Source organism: Mytilus galloprovincialis, chromosome 5 (assembly GCF_965363235.1).
Source record: "Mytilus galloprovincialis chromosome 5, xbMytGall1.hap1.1, whole genome shotgun sequence".
Lineage (NCBI taxonomy): Eukaryota > Metazoa > Mollusca > Bivalvia > Mytilida > Mytilidae > Mytilus > Mytilus galloprovincialis.
The window spans coordinates 18,260,056-18,280,519 of NC_134842.1; the positions used below are offsets into that span (position 1 = coordinate 18,260,056).

A 20,464-nucleotide genomic window follows, 5' to 3' on the forward strand; every position below is an offset into this window, starting at 1 on the left:
CGGGTCGTAAATTTGTTTTGCTCACACATTATTGTCAAGATAATAGAATTCTACGTGACTGTCATACAAGTGAGATTATTAGCTAGTTATGAAACCAGGTTTAATTCACCACAGGAATGACTGTACCAAGTCAGGAATAGGACAATTGTTTTCAATTTGTGCGATGTGTACGAGCGTTTGATTTTGTCATTTGATAAAAAGCTGTCCGTTTTGAATTTTCCTTGGAGTTGAATATTTGTATTCATTTTTATAATTTATTTTTAAAGCCTGTTTAGTTTGTGGTACTTTTTTCTAAACATATACTCATGAAAATGGCAAACAATAATGCACGTATCAAGTCAGGAATATGACAATTAGCATCCATTAGTTTGGTGTGTCAGAGCTTTTAATTTGTCCGTTAATAAGAGACTTTCCATTTTGAATTATCCCGGGAAATCGATATTAGTATTATTAAATTTTCAAGTAAATTTGCATTAGATCTGCACCGATATTCACAGACGTGCTTACACATAGTACAAACGAATGCATTTAGAACACTTCAAACCTATTTAACTAAATTATTTGGTATACAAGTCATTCAAATTTGATAAATTATTTTACTTACGCTTATATGTATAGGCTCTTGTACGCAAAACTAAAATTCGTATTACTTAACTAAATATAAACAAGGCTATAAAATAATTCAAATTGTTGTCTAGTACTATTTTAAAACACTTATAATATAACAAAAAAATAAAATAGTATAGGGATTACTGCCATATGTATAAAATGTTCCGTTAGAAATAAAATTCATATATTTATGATATTTCAAAATATCATGGGACAGAAGGAGAATGAAGGCTCGAGAATGAAGGTCGGTTAAAGGCAATTTCAACACGAAAGAAAATTTTTTAAAAATATATCTATGATGGTGCCAAAGTGCCATACAAATTCTCGCAACCATATTGCCGTTACATGCTAAAGTTATGAAATGATCAATAAATCAATTAATAAATAATTTGGAGAGATACTCACTACAACAATAACAAGGAAAACAACTTATAACTGTGGTAATGCAGAAAATTTATCCGTCATCCTGTATTAGTGCATTGTTTACTAACACTTATATTTATAGGCTCGTGCACGCAAAAATATAAAAAGTGTTTGTGGTAACATGAAATATTTCAGATCAATTACCCAACTAAACTGATCAAATAAGAGCAACACGACGTGTGCCACATGCTGAGTAGGATCGCTTACCCTTATGGAGCATCTGAGATCAGCCCCAGTTTTTGTTCGAGTATTTGTCGCTTAGAAAAAAAAATTCTATGTTGTGTTTTGTGTACTATTGTTTGTCTTTTATGTTGTCAATTTAATTTCGATTTATGAGTTTGAATAACGGTAAATGTTTTGAAGTTTGTAAACTATTGGTTCAAACGCATCCGAAAACATTCGAATCAAGTTGAAGTAACATTTACTGTATATTCTTATTAGAAAATATATAATCATTGTATGAGCTATTCAATTTTATGATTTTTTTCTGACAGAACAATAATACAGCTCTCCATTATGCTAGTTCAAAAGGATTTAACGAGGTGGTAGGAAGGATTTTAGAGGAAAACACATCCATGATTGATAAACAGGGACAGGTTTGTTTTATATGATAGTGCGATTTGTACAATAAAAGAAAAATTGTTCAGGATCAGAAGGCTACATATCCATAAAAAATTACTTTACGTTTGTAGTCTAACAGTATTCAGCAATTGATTATATACTACATACTGTCCCCTGTACGTTAACAGTCAAACACGCAACGATTGTTGTAAAAAGATAAGTTTTATACTTTTAGAAATAGGAGAATAATGAATTACACTTACACGGTTACTTTGACAGCATCCAGCACCAAACATTATCAAAAACATTTAATCAGGACAACATTATCCAATGACAGTAGTTACCACCACATATTACCGCGACCGTCAAAGTAGTTTACCAATATTCATAAATCTTTTATTTAGAGACGAACAAGCTTATATCTAAAATTAAAAATACATGAAGTATGTATGTATTGTGCATTTGGAATCATTTGAATAGATTTACTTTAAATTATTTCATAATCATGATAATAGAACTTCAAAGACTATACACTGTTTTCCTCAGGATGGACAAACTGCTGTACATCGGGCATTGCTTCAGAGCAACACGGAGACTCTTGTTACACTAGTGGCATTTGGCGCCAATATCAATATATTAGATGGGGTGAGTTAACTGACACTTACTACATAATCAAGTGCCTATACCAAGTCAGGAATATGACAGTTGTTATATATTCGTTTTTACAATACACGTACCTTATTTGTATGATAATAATGACAAGAGTAAACAGAAAATAACCTCATTCTAAATTAGTTGGCAAACGAAAAAATAAAAACATTTTGTACTATTTGTGCACTGCTAGAAGAATATGCAACTTCATCACACTCTTGCAGAATATTCCTAAATTACACTTAGTTTTGGTACTTTCGGTATAAGTTTGAATAGACAAATTAAGAAAATATTGACGGCATGGAAACTAATATAAACATCTCAAATATTTGTCTAAGCCTGACGGAGTTGCACCATAGCTTTCAAAATAATTTTGTTATTAAAAATTAAAACCACAAAAATATTGAACTCCGATGTAAATTTGAAAAGGAAAGTCCCTCATCAAATGGCAAAATCAAAAGCTCAAACATATCAAACGTCAAATGAATGGATAACAACTGTCATACTCCTGACTTGATACAGTCATTCCAGAATTTAAGAACTTCAAATGAAAAAGTTAAACATTAACAATAAAGATAACTCAATTATATCTTCACAAGTCCTTGCGATTGTTACCATGTGTTTTTTGTTCCATAAAAAAAGATAAATGCATCACATACACAAACACGCATTTATATATTTATATATATATATGTATGCCTCGCTCGAAAAATTAATAAATAAATGCAGACAAACGACTAATTGCAAAACATTTATCAAATCGTCATTCAATTTCAATAATAAATGTTATAAACACTGGGTTTTTTTCATTCGCTTATCGAGTATTGTATTATCTCAATATACAATATAAAAATAACGCTTCATTTAATATCAAAAATATATTTTTTTGTCTTATTTACGCTTGTTTGAAGGTTTCGGTTTTTTTTCTAACTATTGTTATGGGGCATTCAAATAGCATGTGCATGCTAATTCTGTAAATTCATAAATTATTGAGTGCATTTATTTTTGCGATTTTGTCATTTTAGACTTAAATGCGAATTCATTTTTTTACGATTTTGAGAAAAATCCTGGTTTATTCATATAAAATATTTCAAAATGCGAATTTATATTATTTTTCACACTTCTGTCGCATTTTTCGCATGAATTTACAGTATAATCAAAGTTGTTTTCATTCGTCTATCATTCCAGAAAGGACAAAGTGGTTTTGACATTGCTATGAAGAGAAAAGACTTACATGCAGTAAAGTTGTTATGCCTCTTTGGAGCTGAAGTCGCACTACAAGACTGGGTTCTTCTATCTGGGGATATAAATGGACTGGATAAACAAGATCAAGTAATGTTGAAACAAATTCTGGATCAAAATGACAGATTAGCTGCAATTAACCACGGGTACATATATTCATTTATACTAGTAGTAGATACCGGAAATAGTTTCCTTTAAGATATTCTTGTTTTTATGTAAGTAAAACAATGCCTTTTACATTACCATTCATTACAACAATGAATTTCTTTATTCTATATTGGTTAGAGGTATAGGGGAGGATAGAGATGTCACAACACATATTTAAACCTGTCACATGTTTGCGCATGTCCCAAGTGAAAAGCCTCTGGCCTTTGTTAGGCTGTAAGTTTTGTAAAATTTTAGTTCAATTATATGTGTTGGAGTTTAGTGTGACATCTTTTTTACTGAACTATTTATTTAGTGGTCAGCTGAGGACCAAATGAGGGACTTTATCGCTGTGTTGTAGATCCATTGGTGGCCTTCGGTTTTTGTTTCCTCTTCCATCGTGTTGTTGTCTTTTAGACATATCCCCCTTTTTCATTCTCAATTTTATCAAAACTTTTGATTGATCTATGTCAAAGTATCCTTCTCATATTTGGAATTTGTTTTTCAAGTTTTCTTTTTGCTTTATAATCCAATAGAAACCTAAAATCTAGTATCTGAATATTAAATGTTAATGTTATAATTCAGTCTCAGTATAAAACAAAAGACCTTTACACAAAATATAAGGTTAAAACAAATCTTAATTGTTTGATCAATGCCGAAAAATAATGAATATAAAATATGTTAACGTATAAAAAAGATGAATTAAAAGCAAACGTTCGTTTAAATTTTTTTTGTCGAAATACGGTGATTTTTACATTAACTGAAATGGTATGTATGCGCAAATGAATTAGAAATTTAAAGAAATTCATTTTGAGATTTTCAGGTCAAAATATAAAATAATTAAATAAACGGTACCAATTCTTCTGCAAAAGATACACATCTCAAATTTAAAAAAAAGATAGAAGGTTTTATCATGGCAAATATTGTAGTACAGTAATTTAGTTGGTACTTACGTTTTCTCATGACATGCAAGATAAACAAAAAAAACTTTTCAAACTTATATACCTTTATAAATCAATTATATTCAATTTACAGAAAGTTCAAATTCTTAAAAGATGGTCAAGAGATACCAGAGGGACAGTCAAACTCATAGATTGAAAATATACTGGCAACGCCATAGCTAAAAATGAAAAAGACAAACAGACAAACAAAAGTACACATGACACAACATCGAAATCTAAAGACTGAACAACACGAACACCACCAAAACATTGGATGTTGAGGAGTTGTAGTTTTCTGTGCCTGGAGCTGAGAACCTTACGTGTCTCGGATATTTCAATAATTCCATAAACCTACAGTAAATACACAAAAGTAATTCACGTACCAATGATTTTATTATGTCAACGCTATATGACTGATATTTTAAAACATCCACCAGCAATGATAATTGCCTAGTGGTATTTTTGTCTTTTGATTGTAAACTAATTGATAAAAATCTTCATACAATCCGATCACTGTAGTTTTGTAATTTCAGTTGTGGGGTCACTATGACGTCAAAAACTTTGTTTTGGGGGTTTGGTTTTTTGTGTAAAATAAAATGTGAGCGAAAACGTTTTCAACGATTTAAGAAACTATGCATATAAAGATATAATCTTAAAAAATAAAGATATATTGCAAGTGTATGTGATATGAACTGTTTGGTATTGGTATCTAATACTTTTTTGGCGTTTTAATTAACGTGGTGTTATCTTGCCATCTTTTTCAAGTAAATAATTAGGCCGAATAATTTCCTTTTTGCAACCAGTCCTTAAAGGGTTTTATTCCCTACGAGTATCAATATACAGTTTCTTTGTAATTCTTTTGTGGATAGTTGTCTCATTGGCAATCATACCACATCTTCTTTTTTATATCTTTGTACTTCAGGGTATTTTTAATATACAAAATAACTTTAATTCCACAAATTTTATATAAAAAATAGAATAATGAACGATATTAAGACACACGAGAAGCATTATGCCATCAAATACATGCTGACTGCATGCCAATTGATGAATTGTACTCATATGAAAGTATAATACACGATTCAGTTTAATATATTATAATTGTTTTCAAGGTCCATATGTTATGAGCTCCATCAAATAAAACCAAAGAATAAAATCCAGTACTTTTCGAGACTTTTCGTTGATATGGATACACAGAACATCACTGAAAGCTTCTTTATGTATTGTGCTAAAGAATCACCAGAATTCACAAGTTGTCAAATCCAGAAACAGGACGACGAACATTTCTTTTCTGATGTCTTTGAAGTCATCGCATGGGGTTCTAAACCAGACTTTATTCATTTGGATATAAGAGTTGAAGGGAGACCTCAGTGCAATGAAAAATTAAGATTGGTATCTATAACAGGTGTACTTTCCAATGATATCATTATTGAGAAGAGTGACGAGGTAACTACGTAAATAAAATCGATATCTTCGGGAAAATAAAGGAATAAATTTTATCATAATAGAATTTCCCAACACCTCACCTTAGTAAGATTGTGCATTATAAGAAACAGTGCGTTGTGTTGAAGCGAATAGTAGGGAAATGTTGGCTTCTTTCTAGACATATCGTAAATCCGATGTGCTTTTTGGATTTGCCTTCGTAAGTAACGCTCAAACCACAGATATTTGATAGCCAATGATGGGAAAGACATGAAAATGTGAGGAGCTAGATGACAATAAGGGACTAACCAAAAACCAGCAAGTTTTAAGCAATTGTAATAATTTGCAAAATCTACATTATTCAAAATTTAGATATAGAAAATATGGAAACCCATTTAAATCATGAATTTGGCAAGGAGGTCCCTGTCCAATACAATTTTATCTGGATTCAATGATTTTAACAATAAATCAGCACGTTTGAATGCTTATGCAACAACACTCTACACACTACTAGTCTTATGCTTTCGTTTGAAAAATGTATCATTTTGAAAACTTAGATATCTTAATCGAACAAGAATTGCAATCTGATATATGATATCATTAATAAAGGATCGACACTAACATTCCAGGTAAAATGTGTAGAGGGTTGTTAAAACATGACTGTATAAATGATTTAGCATGATAAGTACAACGCCCAATAAGAATTTCACCTTTGAAAACGTTAACAGTCAATTTCACTAAAGCCAGACTTTTATATTCTTAATCTACATAAAGGTGAAATTCAAAGGTATATCATTTTTCAGTTGCATTTCATATCATTGTCGTCTATAATAAACTTAATAAAACAATATGATATTTGAAATTCCTGTTGGTATATGTTGCCTCTCTCATAGTTACTGAAAGTTTTTACACACCAAATCGGAACTCTTAGAAACTATGTTTTAAAATTAATAGACTTTAACTGAGAGATGATAGAATTATGTAATTTTTTAGTGTTATCTATTTCCAAAAAGCTTTGAACATAAAAGTAATTGATATTAATTAATTTTAACATATTTTCATATTATATTCATTGCAGGAAACAGTTATCTCCGTGCAAGTCAGTCTATTGGCTGATGCCAAGTTTACCATTGTTTCTAAGGTTGTACCGGAAATATTTAATGTGACAAACGAATCACTCTGTATACACCCGCAAATGGAAAAGGAAGCAGAAATCGCAATACCGGAGGGTGCTTTTGGTTCAGCTGGCCAGCTGCAAGTAAATGTAAGTTTCATCTTACTTATAGGGCACATCATGATAAAAAAAAAACATACTGTAATCTGAGGAAAAAATTGAACGTCCCTAATCAAATGACGAACTCAACAGCTCAAACACATCAAACAAATGTCATATTCCTTCCTAGGTACAGACATTTTCCTATGTAGGTTTACTGGTTTACATAAGCTAAACCTCTGATTTGTATATCAAATTCCATTATATATCCAGCAATATCACTTTGACCTTTATTTATTTGTATTTCTTTTATGACACACTACTAGTCTCTTCTGTATTTATTGTTTATTTTTTTCGATATATATATGCAATCAGTATTGGTTGCATGACAACGATCGCCTAGCCACGTTGATTTGATTGTGAAATCGCACAAAAGAAGAATCATGCGCATTCCATTAAAAGAAAGCCGCTAAATGTATAATTAAGTCATGATGGAATCTAAAAACTGGGCATCTCCTCTGTATTTATGAAACATTTTATAGCTTTATTTCCAAAACATGAATTATCGATTTCAAAAACTTCCAAAATGATTCTCTAACCAAAACTTGTTTATAAAACCTCTATGAGCATCTGTAAAATGTTTGACAATGTTCCAAATTTTACTTGCCATGGGACGAGATCCACTAGTGGAACTGTAGGGACTTGGTTCACCTCTGGAATTTTAAGCTATCATACTTATAGTTTTTTGGTGAAGTTTTGGGGTATATTTTTTCTGGTGTCCATTTCCTATTTTATACTATCATGCATGGTGTTGTCTTTTTTATTCGACCGAAACACATTGTGGTTGCACCATTAAATTTGATTTTCTCCAACCTGATAATGTGTCTGTTCTTTGAGGTTTTTTTAACTTATAAAGCATATTTGAAAAGTGTATATTGACAGAGAAAAATGACCAAATATATACAGGAAGGGTTTTATTTATAGAAGTGTATCATATTTTAATTTATAACATTTAGATTTCAGAAACAAGGGCATGGAATCACGAAGAGAATGAAGTCGCTGATCCTGTCTTATTCACAAATGCGATTGATTTGACTATGATGAACAACAGTCAGCCGTTAAAACCTGTAAAACTTACATTACCAGTGCATTCATCAGATCAAAACAATGATGATATTATTATACTAATGTCTGATAAAGAGGAACCTGAAGAAAATGAATGGAAGATATGCAGCAATGTTGACGTCCATGGAAAATTTGTAACATTTGATGTCAACCATTTATCTGTGTAAGGTTATACCTGATCTACTTTCATCTCCTTTTGGTTACTTTATAATCTGACCCCAATGCATGTATATTGTTTTAAAACTCCACAATATTCAGTCGTCAGAAAAAATGAAGGCAAAACTAAATTCAACATGGCTAAATGTGGTTCGCCTATTAAAGTATTTATCTAATTATGAACAGAACATGCTGCCTGTTAACTTGATTGTCTTCATTTTACATTTTTGGTAAATTATATATAGGCATTAAAATAAAGGGCATTGGATTATAAAGAAAGATTTTCATAATATTGCATAGAGACAATAATTATCGAAAACAAACTGTCATTATATTAATTCCAAGGCACAAAACAAAAGCCAAAGAAAATATAAAAACACTTATGTGATGTCGTCATGTCCGTGTAAGTTAATACCCGTTGACCAATGTAAATCGATATGTCCCATTCGTAAAAAAAGAGGACGTTTCATTTCAAACCTTTTATTTAACTTATAGGTATATAGCTTGTTCTAAAGAACATATGGGTAAATCAAAAAGACAGGCGACAAACGCAATCAAGAAGGAGGTACGAGTGGAATGTTTTGCTATGATTAAAAAAGAATCGGACGGGAAACTATCTTTAATTATTGAATATGCATTGAAAAATCTAGGGAAAAGTAGAAGAAAGAAATGGAAAGACAAAGGATTCTGCCCAATGTCAGTCGAATACAAAGATTGTGTGATGAAAGAGGGACAGACATCTCATGTTAGTATACAAAGTACACACACTCAGTCTTGTCTTGCTTCACATGCTACAAGTGGCAGGAATATATAATCACAAAGTTTGACAATGACCAGATGTAAAATACATATGGTATCATTAATGTTTTGCTTACAGCAGGAAATTACCAACGATGATTGCTTTAATTTATATTTTAACGACAAAACAATTTCTTCAGCGTCATAAGTGTTAACTTTCTATTTTTTCAATAGCACATGTTGTTGCTTTATGCAGGTTGGCTTTTAAACTGTATAAACTTTCTAATTAGTTACGGGTATGTTGTCACATAAAGTGATGCATACATTATAACATTTTGTTGTATTTTGACTGTTCACGGTAGAGACAAATTCTATTCTGTATAATAAAAATATTTGTCGACTTTATTTCATAGATAACACTTACCGGAAACATTCAAACGGACAGTCTTAAACCCCAGGACCCCTTTCTCACATTGAATCCAAGGAAATTCAAGACAGGGAATTATCGTTCTTTTCACCTAATCAATGACACGTCAGAATCACCATTAGAAGGAGAGGCTCACATTGAAAAACGTCATGAAATAATAAACCAGCTTTCACAGCAGCCCCACTCAGAGTATGGTACAAACAAAGAAACCCGGATGTTTACAAACTGCTGTCACAAATCTGTGGAACATTTTGAACCGGAAATGACGTTAGAATATGAAACGAACTTTGAGCTGGTTGTATCACTACCAATTGACTCAAATATTCCAGGTAATTTATATAATTCAGATAATTCAAAATAAACATAGCAAGTGCCAGTCATAATAGAAAAATAACAAAAGGGAACGGATGTAGGAATGATAGTACGCCAATGAAGTTGAGGTCTTTAAAATGACAAATGTCAAGCATACCGTTTTGCCTTTGCTGGTGTCCATATGTGTTAGCTTGGTTTGTTTTCGATGAATTTGACACTTATATTTCAGGAAAATACATGAAAAAAATATATATATCATCAGCCAATTGTCTAACTATCTAACTAAAATCCGCTTAAGAGTAATGAAAGAAAGTTTAGTTTAGTTTAGTATTTTTAGGTCGAACAAATTGTCCGACTACAAGTCTTTTTCTTTTCGTATTTTTTAGTACGACTTTTTACCATAATTCTGTGTTTGATTATTACACCACTGTTTTCTGCTAGAAGAGGTCTTAAAAGGCAGTCAAATGATACCAAAGAAACATTCAAACTAATAAACATTTTCTTTATTTTTTTTTTTTTTTTTTTTGTTACATCTTCTGACATCGAACTCGGACTTCTTTTGAACTGAAATTTAATGTGCGAATTATTAAGCGTTTACTTTTCTACATTGGCTAGAGGTATTGGGGAGGGTTGAGATCTCATAAATATGTTTGATATGACGTCCATTATCACTAGTATACATATTTATTTATGAGCCAGCTGAAGGACGCTCACGGGTGCGGTAGTTTCTCGCTACATTGAAGACCCATTGGTGGCCATCGGCTGTTGTCTGCTTTATGGTCGGGTTGTTGTCGCTTTGACACATTCCCCATTTCCTTTCTCAAATTTTATAAGTCGAAAATAAACTGACAACGCCATGGGAAAAAATCAAAGAAAAAGGCCAAAAGACAGACAAATGCACACAAACATGTTTCACCCCAACATTTCATATGTAACTGCTTCAAGCCTATATTTCAATAGTTGATTTTGGTTGCTGTATGTCTTATTAGTTATTTCGTTTATTGTGTCGGCATTATTATAACCATTGGTTTTCTCGTATGAACTGTTAAATCATTGTGGCATTTGATGTTGTCTTAAGCGATTATACGGTACAGGTTTGCCTTTTGTTGAAGGTCTTTTCTGTATATCGCAGTAGACTTCAATAGTTATCAAAGGTACCAGGCTTATAATGTAACTACAATGTAACGATGTAAAATATTTCGAAATAATATATGTCGGTTTGGCAATCATATAACATCTTCTTTTTAGGTGAAATGATTTTAATAAGAATTGCGTGTCTAGAGACTATTTCAACGATTATAGATATTGCATCTTCTTTTTCCTCATTATAAGTGTCTTTTGAAATGTCTAATTATGAATACAACCCTCATTGGCACGCGAACTATATTTTTCACAAAAGCTGTAGTTCTATATAATATTCATATAATATCCAAATACACAATAGAGATACATTTTATTGACATCATTTGGTAATCTTTGGAATGCTGTTTATTTGACTTACACTCTTCAACTCCTTTTTATTATTTTGAATACTTTCAATACTATGGAAACATAAGTATTTGTATATTTTCAATCTTACAGATATAAAACAGGAGGAAGTAGTTGTAGCCTTGGATGACCATCAATGTAAGCTATTTAATCAGACTCTTCATAAATATACTGTTATCAATGCTGATCATACAATAAACTGACTACATTGACCATAGGTCTCGTATAGATTGCTATGCACTATAGGTTAAGTGCATTGTTCAAAGCCGTTCATACCTTAAAAGTCGTAGCTAGGATTGCTAATTTTAGAGTTATTTGGTCTTTGGTGGACAGTGGCATTCATTAAAGATCTAAATATGTTTTACTGTCCATATGTAGATTTCACTTTGTAAATATAGCTGTTTCTCAAACCACGCCTCTTTTGGGGAGATTTAGAATATTCATAGAAAATTAATTTTGTTTACATACTGGTTCCCAGTTATGCTCTCTGTGTTCCATCTCATAGAGACATAACTTGGGAATGTTACTAGTAAATATGCATGTGCATATTTTTTACATTGAAATCTGTGGTAACCCTTTATTCGAGGTAGGGGTAGTTAAAAAAAATTAGTCCTAGTTTACACTCTGAAAAGTGTACACATTGAAAGTATGCCACACAGCCTATATTTTGACCTTTGAATTTTTTTTTTCTAAATTTCATAGTACAAGTGGTACAATTTTAGCCGTAAAAGGAGTTCCTATAAGAAATTACATTGTCAAAATTTACAGAAATGCAACCTATATAGTAGAATTAATAAACTAAAATGTGATGCAAAAAAAATTCAAACGTCAATAAAAACAAATGAAACATGCTACATTATAACTAAGGCCGATATTACGATAGTTTTGTCTTCTTTTTTGTCTGCACATCCCAACACCTTTTTAATCTTAATCCCTGTAAGATCAAAATGTCCGTTGTTTTTAGTATCGTCTGTATTATCAGAACCGTAAAATTGTGTTCTTAATATCACAGTTTGTATTTCTGAATCAAATTATTCAAGAGCAAGAATCTAATAAAATTCAAACTTTATCAGACCATCGAAGCACATTATTGATATATTATCATTTTCATAACAGCGTAGAAAACTGCCATTCTTATGTTGATAAAATTTACTGAATCATTTACCTTTAACTTGTTTGTCATTGTTTATCGATAAGAGTGATTAACGTCCACTCAGTATATCAGTGGCCTTCCAATGGGGATTAACTTAGAATAAAAGAGTAAAGTACATGCAGGTATACGAGAAGACGAAAAGAAAGTTTTAACATTTTACATTTAAATCAAAACACAACGTTTAGTCATCTGATAGTTATTGCGTAAACCCCTGAGGGTTTACGCAGTATATATTGGACGAGTGATGTAGTCTTTCGGAACACCGGATGTTAGTCGGAACACTTCTGGTCTTTCTATGACCACCTTTCATATACATGCGCAATAGCTATGACCACCTTAGCCTGGGGTCCTGGCTAATCTTGTCAGTATACGACGCGCAGCTAGATTGGGCCGGATCCCAGGCTATGACCACCTTTCAAATGCATGCGCAATAGCTTACAAATCTGTTGAATATGCATTAGCATCTTAAGTTGCTATAGAGATATTTTACGTATGATCTGAAATTTATTATGATATAATATTTTCTTGCACACGATTACAAGCTGCTAATATTAACCTACATGCGTAGTATTTTAATTAGTCAAACGATGTAACCAGCTGTGTTTAGATATGAGATAAGATTTCATGTAAACAATGCGCTTTATATTCTGAACGAGAATAATTAAAAATAAAATCTTTAGAAAGAGTTTTAGTAGCATTTTATTTTAGATTTTACGTTTAGTGAAGATGTACATGTTTTTTTATACTGAAATTAAAGGGAAGTCTTTCTTGCATATGATTAAATTACAGTTATTTTTTTTGGTTAAATATTGCAACTTTAATAAAAAAAAAAAATGGTTATTAAAAATAAAATTAAATAGATATTGAATATGAAAAAATAAAATATTATGAACGAGAACAATTAAAAATAATATCTTTAAAAAAAGTATTAGCACTTTTTGAAATTTTACGTCTAGGATAGACCAAGGACATGGAAATATAATCATAAATACGTGCCTCAAATAGGTGTAAAAACGAGGATTTAAAAAAAATCGTTTATTGAAAATAACGTTAAAATTAATTATGAAAGTTATGTCCGTATTTATTTTCATTAATATTGCAAATTTAAAGTTATTTTCTTTGTTTAAATATTGCAACATTATTTACTTTTTTTTAATAACCTCTGAATCCTTTTCGTCATTAAAATGCGACTGATAAGTATAGATATTCAATATGAAGGGGGAAAAAATAACCGTGACTGAAATCTAAATCTAAAATTTATTTTTCAAAAAAATACACATTTGACCATGCAGATGTAAGAAATGATACTTCAAGCAATGAAACAACGAATTAAATGTGCCACTTTAATTACGACTGATAACCTAAAAATGAATCATGCATGCATTTTTAGAAGACTTAACCAGGTCGGCGATAAGATATCGAATATAAAAAAAGAAGATATCGGGTTTGGTGTCAATGAGACAACTATCTGCAAGAAACCAAAATAACACAGAAATACAAACTATGGGTCACCGTACGGCCTCCAACAACAGGCAAAGCACGTACCGCATAGTCGGCTTTAAAAGGCCCCGAAATGACAATGTAAAACAATCAGTCAAAAAAGAAAATTAACAAAGTCCGTATCATCGTATGCGTAACTTAGTTGCTCACCAGAGGAACTTTACGCAAGCGTTTAAACACGCGTTCCATAAGTTTGAAGTACGTCGAAATGCAAAGGTATACGCTTGGTGAACGCTTTTACTTCAGGAAAATTTTAATGGAACATAAAAAAAATCATTCAGCTCAAGCGTTTGTCAAACGTATATACATGTACCTGTAAACTGCACGCACATAATATACACGCTACACGAGCGTTGAAAACGCTACAGATAAGTTTTAGACACGTTAAGGGCACATTGCATACAAAAATACTCGTCGCCTTAAAGCTTTCATTTAGGAAAAGAAGTCCGATACGGGTGAAACTTCATCAAACCTACAGAAGATATTACACCCTCTCTAACCATGCAACATGGGACTAGACATAGAAGTACAGGAACTACTCACATTAGTTTGAGCTGTACAAGATCTACAAAAATATCCCGCCTGCCTAAAAGGTGTATATAGGATCGACCATGGTCCAGCACTAATGATACAAATACCAACCAGAGTTACAATGACGTGGTAGTAAGTCTTTAAAGGCCACCGAGCGGCCTCCAAAAATGATAAAAAGAACTACTATTTAGTCGGCTATTAAATGCCCCGACCATTAAGATTTAAAAACAAAAATCAAACAAAACTAAACAGCCTTATTGATAACAAAATAATTTACGAAAACAACTTGACCGACATGAATTATGAACAACAACCACTGTACTACATGTTTCTGGCTTTAGAATGGACATTGGCACATAAACAATGTGGTGGCCATAAACCCAACCCTCCCAAATGAACCAAACCTTAAGGACAACACATCGCAAGATTAAACTGTAAAATATCAGTTGCAATTCGCGTCCCTAAAATTATGGGTACGGTGCACAATATTCACTTACATAAAAACAATAGACACAAATCACTGAAATAATCGCACTTACCGAAAGCTATTTCAAAGCTAGTGAACATGTAGACGAACCAGTGGACATAGACGGACTGGTAAACATGTAAACAGACGGGCGAATGTGACAGACTTATTGACAAACATTCACATATAGACAGACCTGCAGTTGGGAATGTAGGAAGACCAGGAGAAACGCTAAGGTACGCTTTACGCACACCCAATACACGCTTTAAGCTCGTTGTGCACACGATACAGATATGATTGACAGGTTGAATGCATCAAAATTACTAGCGTTTTGGTAGCGTGCATGATTTTTTTTACTTCGGCCGACGTACGTCGGATCTATACGTTGATGTGTGAAGCCGGTATTACATTATTTAAACCACTAAACAGGCAATGTCAGTTTCTAATTCTTATGCACAACAAAAGTAATATAAGACAATACATCTTTATTAAACAATTATCTAATATATATATAATGCCAAACAAGCATTTGGGTTTACGATTGCATTTCTTTTTTTAAAGAAAGCAACTTGTTCGTATTATTTGTTTGGTGTTTAGAACATTTCGCCACCGCATAGTTTAAATGTCTATAACACGTATGATATAACAAGTAGGGCAATACAGACGAACGTTCACCAAATCTGATCCGGTCAATTGATAACCTGCACGCGTTAAGAAATAGTCTTGTGTATGCTCTTATCAAAATGATACAATTACTTCCATGTCAGACTGATTAAATATTTTTAAGTTTATTGATGTACAAAAGCAAGACTTATCAGATACTTCTAGCAATTCATTGGGATAAAGAAAATCCTGAAAATATATTAGGACTATAAAACACAACAGTACAAAAGAAAAACTCTATGGCCAAAGTAAAGTCAAACAATAGTCCATAAACACTTTACAGCAAACGTTACCATGCCAAAACAACGCATGTGCTCAGGAAGTAGTTCCTGTTTAACAAGCGATTCTATCGATAAAATAAAGTGTGATACTTTGATTTCGAGGATGTCACAATAGAAGAAAAAAGAACTGGGTTGTGGATTCCACGACGAGATCAACTTATATATACAACACAATAATCGAATGTACATGACGCCAGTACAATTTTCAATAAGATCTTATATTATATTATGCGGACCAACTGCTTTGACAGATGCTTTCGGTTTAATTGGAATATAAAATAAATATACATATCAAAGTCGTTTCTGTCACAATATTTTGTAGGTACAATTCCAGTACTCCGAAAGACATCACTAAACCGTATTACAGATAGTTTGACCATGGAAGAATGCTATCAATTGGGCACGAATTTACATGTTTTAAAGAACAAAATAGAACAACTTGAAACTGACGGACAATTAAAGGAAATACTTAAAAACTGGAGATCAGCCCGACCAAATGAAAAATTAGTTCACAACCTATCTGGAGCTTTAAAAGAAATAGGTAAAGATGATATGGCAAACAATGTGGAGGGAGCATTTGAAAACAATATAGAATATCCCGAATAACTTTTGAAACGTTCACTTTGAAACAGTGTCTTGAACTAAATCATTGATTGAAAAGTTTTTGCTACATCTGTGGGATAATCTGTTTAAAGATATGTGTCTACTTTGTTTTCCAAGTATGTGTGGTTTTTCTTTTATCCCATTAAAATGTGTAATAAAATAGTATTTATTAAATTCATTAAATGAATATTTTCTTTTATTAAAGTGAACAGTTCCTACATGATATTGTTTTCCAAAAGTCAATCGAAATATATACAGGGAAACCAAAGACACAAACATTGAAAAAACATGTAAAATTCGAATGGGATTATCGGTTTTATTTTGATATTTTTTATTGGTATTGTCTTTGTTAATTTTATCAATTTCAGATATATATAACGAAATAATGATACAGGTTTTGACTAATGCTACCCTTCATTAATCTAGCACGCACTACTATGTGCGTTTCCTTTTAAGACTGAGAATCTATAAACAATCGTCAATGTAAAGTTTTAACAAAACATATAATACTTTTCCAAAGATTAACATGAACAAATAGAATTAGTGTACACAGGAAAAACAAATATGTTGTTGTAAGATATATAGTATAATGGAGAACAGAAATATTTTTCGACATAGTACGTGAAAACAAAGTGAAAAATTATAGTCATACTAAACAGGTTTAAAGAGGGACGAAAGATACCAGAGGGACAGTCAAACTCATAAATCGAAAATAAACTGACAACGCCATGGCTGAAAATGTAAAAGACAAACAGACAAACAATAGTACACATGACACAAATTAGAAAACTAAAGAATAAGCAACACGAACCCTACCAAAATCTAGGGGTGATCTCATGTGCTCTGGAAGGGTAAGCATATCCTGCGCCACATTTGGCACCCGTCGTGTTGATTATGTGATAACAAATCCGGTAAAGAGTCTATTTCGGTAGGTCACATTCATGAAAGGTAAGGGGATTGTAGTTACGACGCAACATATCGGATATCATTTATGAAACGGTTATTCCATAACGGTCCCTGATGGCGTCCGTAAAATATACGAAGGGATAATTTCAGCTTCACCATTTGGAACTCTTGGTTTAATAGCTTCCATGTGAGTAGCAACCCTTTATCAAGAAAATCATAATAGGAAATGCAAGCACGGGAATAACATATCAATTGGAAGATATATACACCGTAAGCATGTGCTGCTGGAATGTTGCTACTAAGAAATGGAAAGTTCACAATTGGAAAGCTGAAATCATCTCTTTTGTCGTAAAGTTTTATTTTCAACCGGCCCTCCTTGTCAATTTCTAGATGTTAGTCAAGATATGAGACCGATTTAAATGTATCTGTAGTCAGGTAGTATCCTTTATCTCTAGTTCGATTGGATAGATTCGTTCAACATGGTCACCAAATTTTGAATTATTTAGTGAAAGAACATCATCTATATATAACTTCTTATCTTTCTTCCTACGAACTTCCTGTATGGAGTCAGCCGCATAATAATAAAGAAACAAGTCGACAAGAAGTTGCTCCCATTGTAATGCCGACAGTCTGTTGAAAAACACGTCCTTTGAACGTACCAAATATGTTGTCAATCAAGAAATCAAGCATCTTGATAATGTAAGTTTCAGAGAATATTTTTGTTTGAATCAGAGTGATCCTTTACAAAGTAGGATCTATCCCTCCCGTATACAAGATACTTGTATCTACGTTGGCGATTCTTTTCTTTATTAAAGTTGGTATATATCAAATATAGAGAGGTCAGATATAACCCTAAATAAATAACATTAAGGAAGCACAATACAAATATTTTATACCTTCAATTCCCCAGTTTTAAAATGCTGTAACGTGTTTTATAATTCTTCAAAAATTTATAAAAGTGGTATTCATAAGCTACTGGATTACTCTTTCAAATTAATGCAATGTTAGTATTAATCAATAACGATGTAATCAATTATAATGTTAACTGTGTCTACAAAACTTTCAATTGAAATTAGCTTCTTCATGGTTACCCCTAGAGGGTTGATTTTATATGATGTTCCTAGAGCCATTACACCAAATCAAACATTATCTACATTTAAGTGGTAAGGATGTTTACACTAATTTATAATGTGACTAACTGATTTATGAGAGAATGGAATACGATATCGATAATTTGAGATACTCGTTTGTAGCTCCTGCTGTGTTGATTAAGATTTCGTTTAAATTTTCTGTATATCTATAGAGATGAAAGAGCTAAATTCATTCAAGTGAACTGACAAAGATTTTGCCATTAATTGCATAATAGTTGATAGATCGGTGAGTGTGTTTGTAGATGGGTGATTTTGTGTTCTGTTGGATTGTTCCTTTTGGAGTTGTTGTGCGATGATGACTGGTGTACCCATGTTTTGACTGTTTTATTTGTCGTGTCTGTTTGGTTGACGCGTCAGTGGGGGTGTGACCGAGTTTAATGAGACTGTCATCGAGGTGGGAGGGTTGTCGCTATTGGACCGGGTTTGGTCCACCATTTTCTACATTTGAAAATGCCTGTACCAAGTCGGGAATATGACAGTTCTTGTCCATTCGTTTTTGATGCGTTTTGTTATTTGATTTTGCCATGTGATTATGGACTTTACGAATTGATTTTCCTCTAAGTTCAGTATTTTTGTGATTTTACTTTTTACATAATGATTGTAGAACAATAATATTGCATATATTTTAAAGATAATCTTTTATCTTTCTATATATACTGTATTCAGTAATTAATATGCATTAATAAGAAAGTAACAGCATTTTAAAGGTTGGAGATTGGAAGTAAGAAAATCTTTGTATTGTGCTTCCTTAAATAACAAAATAAAAACAATTGTATCAATACGTCAAAATTTTGGCAAAAATTAGTGGAGCGGAACGAAACTTAAACTTGATCTGTAACTCATCATGGTTAACTAACATACCGAAGATCAGCCCAATATCTGAAGGCGTTAAGAAAAAAACTCCGTATAATGATTTGTTGCGGAATGACGGAATTACGGAAAGACGGAAAGACGGAATTACGGAATTACGGACGAGGGTAAAACTATATGGCACCGACAAATATGTAAATCATTGATGGAAACTTTTGTCTGAATCAAAACGAAACGTAAGTGCAAAAATGTAAAAATGGATACATATATTTAGGAATAAAATGTGTAAACTATACATTTGACAGTAACTGTGAGAAATAGCCATCTCTGGAATAAGAAACATCAATTGCTTTAAAATTTACCTGCCAAAAAAATACTTATACAACTTCAAAGTGGCAAATTATTTTTCCACTGATAACTATTGTATCATCACAATGAAGTCTTGATTTGCCAGTGTTTTTTATTTTATTTTCCCTTACTTTATTTATTCCCCAATTTAAAATAAAAATAACAATTTTTGCATTATATTAACTAAATACTCAGTTTCTTTTACAATGTTTGTAATAATTTTCGCAAAACATATGAATAAATTGATTATGGTACCTACGATAAAAATCAATAAGGGGGGAGGGATTAGTTAGGTATTACAGTATTGACGATACACTTCATTTTAATCATGAAAGTGGTTTAAAGAGCCGTATGATAAACTCCTCTTTAGTTGATACACTAACCTGTATGTATTGCTATTGGATACCTTTAATTAATTTGGGTCAGATGCAATGAGTAATACGAGGTGCACAACACGACCTGTAAGGTTCTAAAATGTCTCTACACATTATAGCACAGCCAATGGTTTAAAAGATGTGGTTAAAACAATTGGCTGACGTATTAAGAACTCAATGACGAAATTTCATCCTGTTATACATAAGTTCATGAGAGTGACTCGGC

General features: G+C 32.1%; 1 protein-coding gene across 1 annotated transcript in view; it reads left to right on the forward strand.

Annotated features, from left to right (window-relative positions):
• Window positions 1-16,798, forward strand: part of LOC143075309 (uncharacterized) — a 47,319-nt gene extending 30,521 nt beyond the window's left edge. The window contains exons 6-11 of the mRNA XM_076250682.1: window positions 7,072-7,257; window positions 8,223-8,494; window positions 8,983-9,232; window positions 9,639-9,981; window positions 11,546-11,590; window positions 16,369-16,798. Coding sequence (XP_076106797.1) covers window positions 7,072-7,257; window positions 8,223-8,494; window positions 8,983-9,232; window positions 9,639-9,981; window positions 11,546-11,590; window positions 16,369-16,652 — 1,380 coding nt within the window. The 3' untranslated portion in view covers window positions 16,653-16,798. The remainder of the gene's footprint in view (window positions 1-7,071; window positions 7,258-8,222; window positions 8,495-8,982; window positions 9,233-9,638; window positions 9,982-11,545; window positions 11,591-16,368) is intronic.
• Window positions 16,799-20,464: the final 3,666 nt, after the last annotated feature.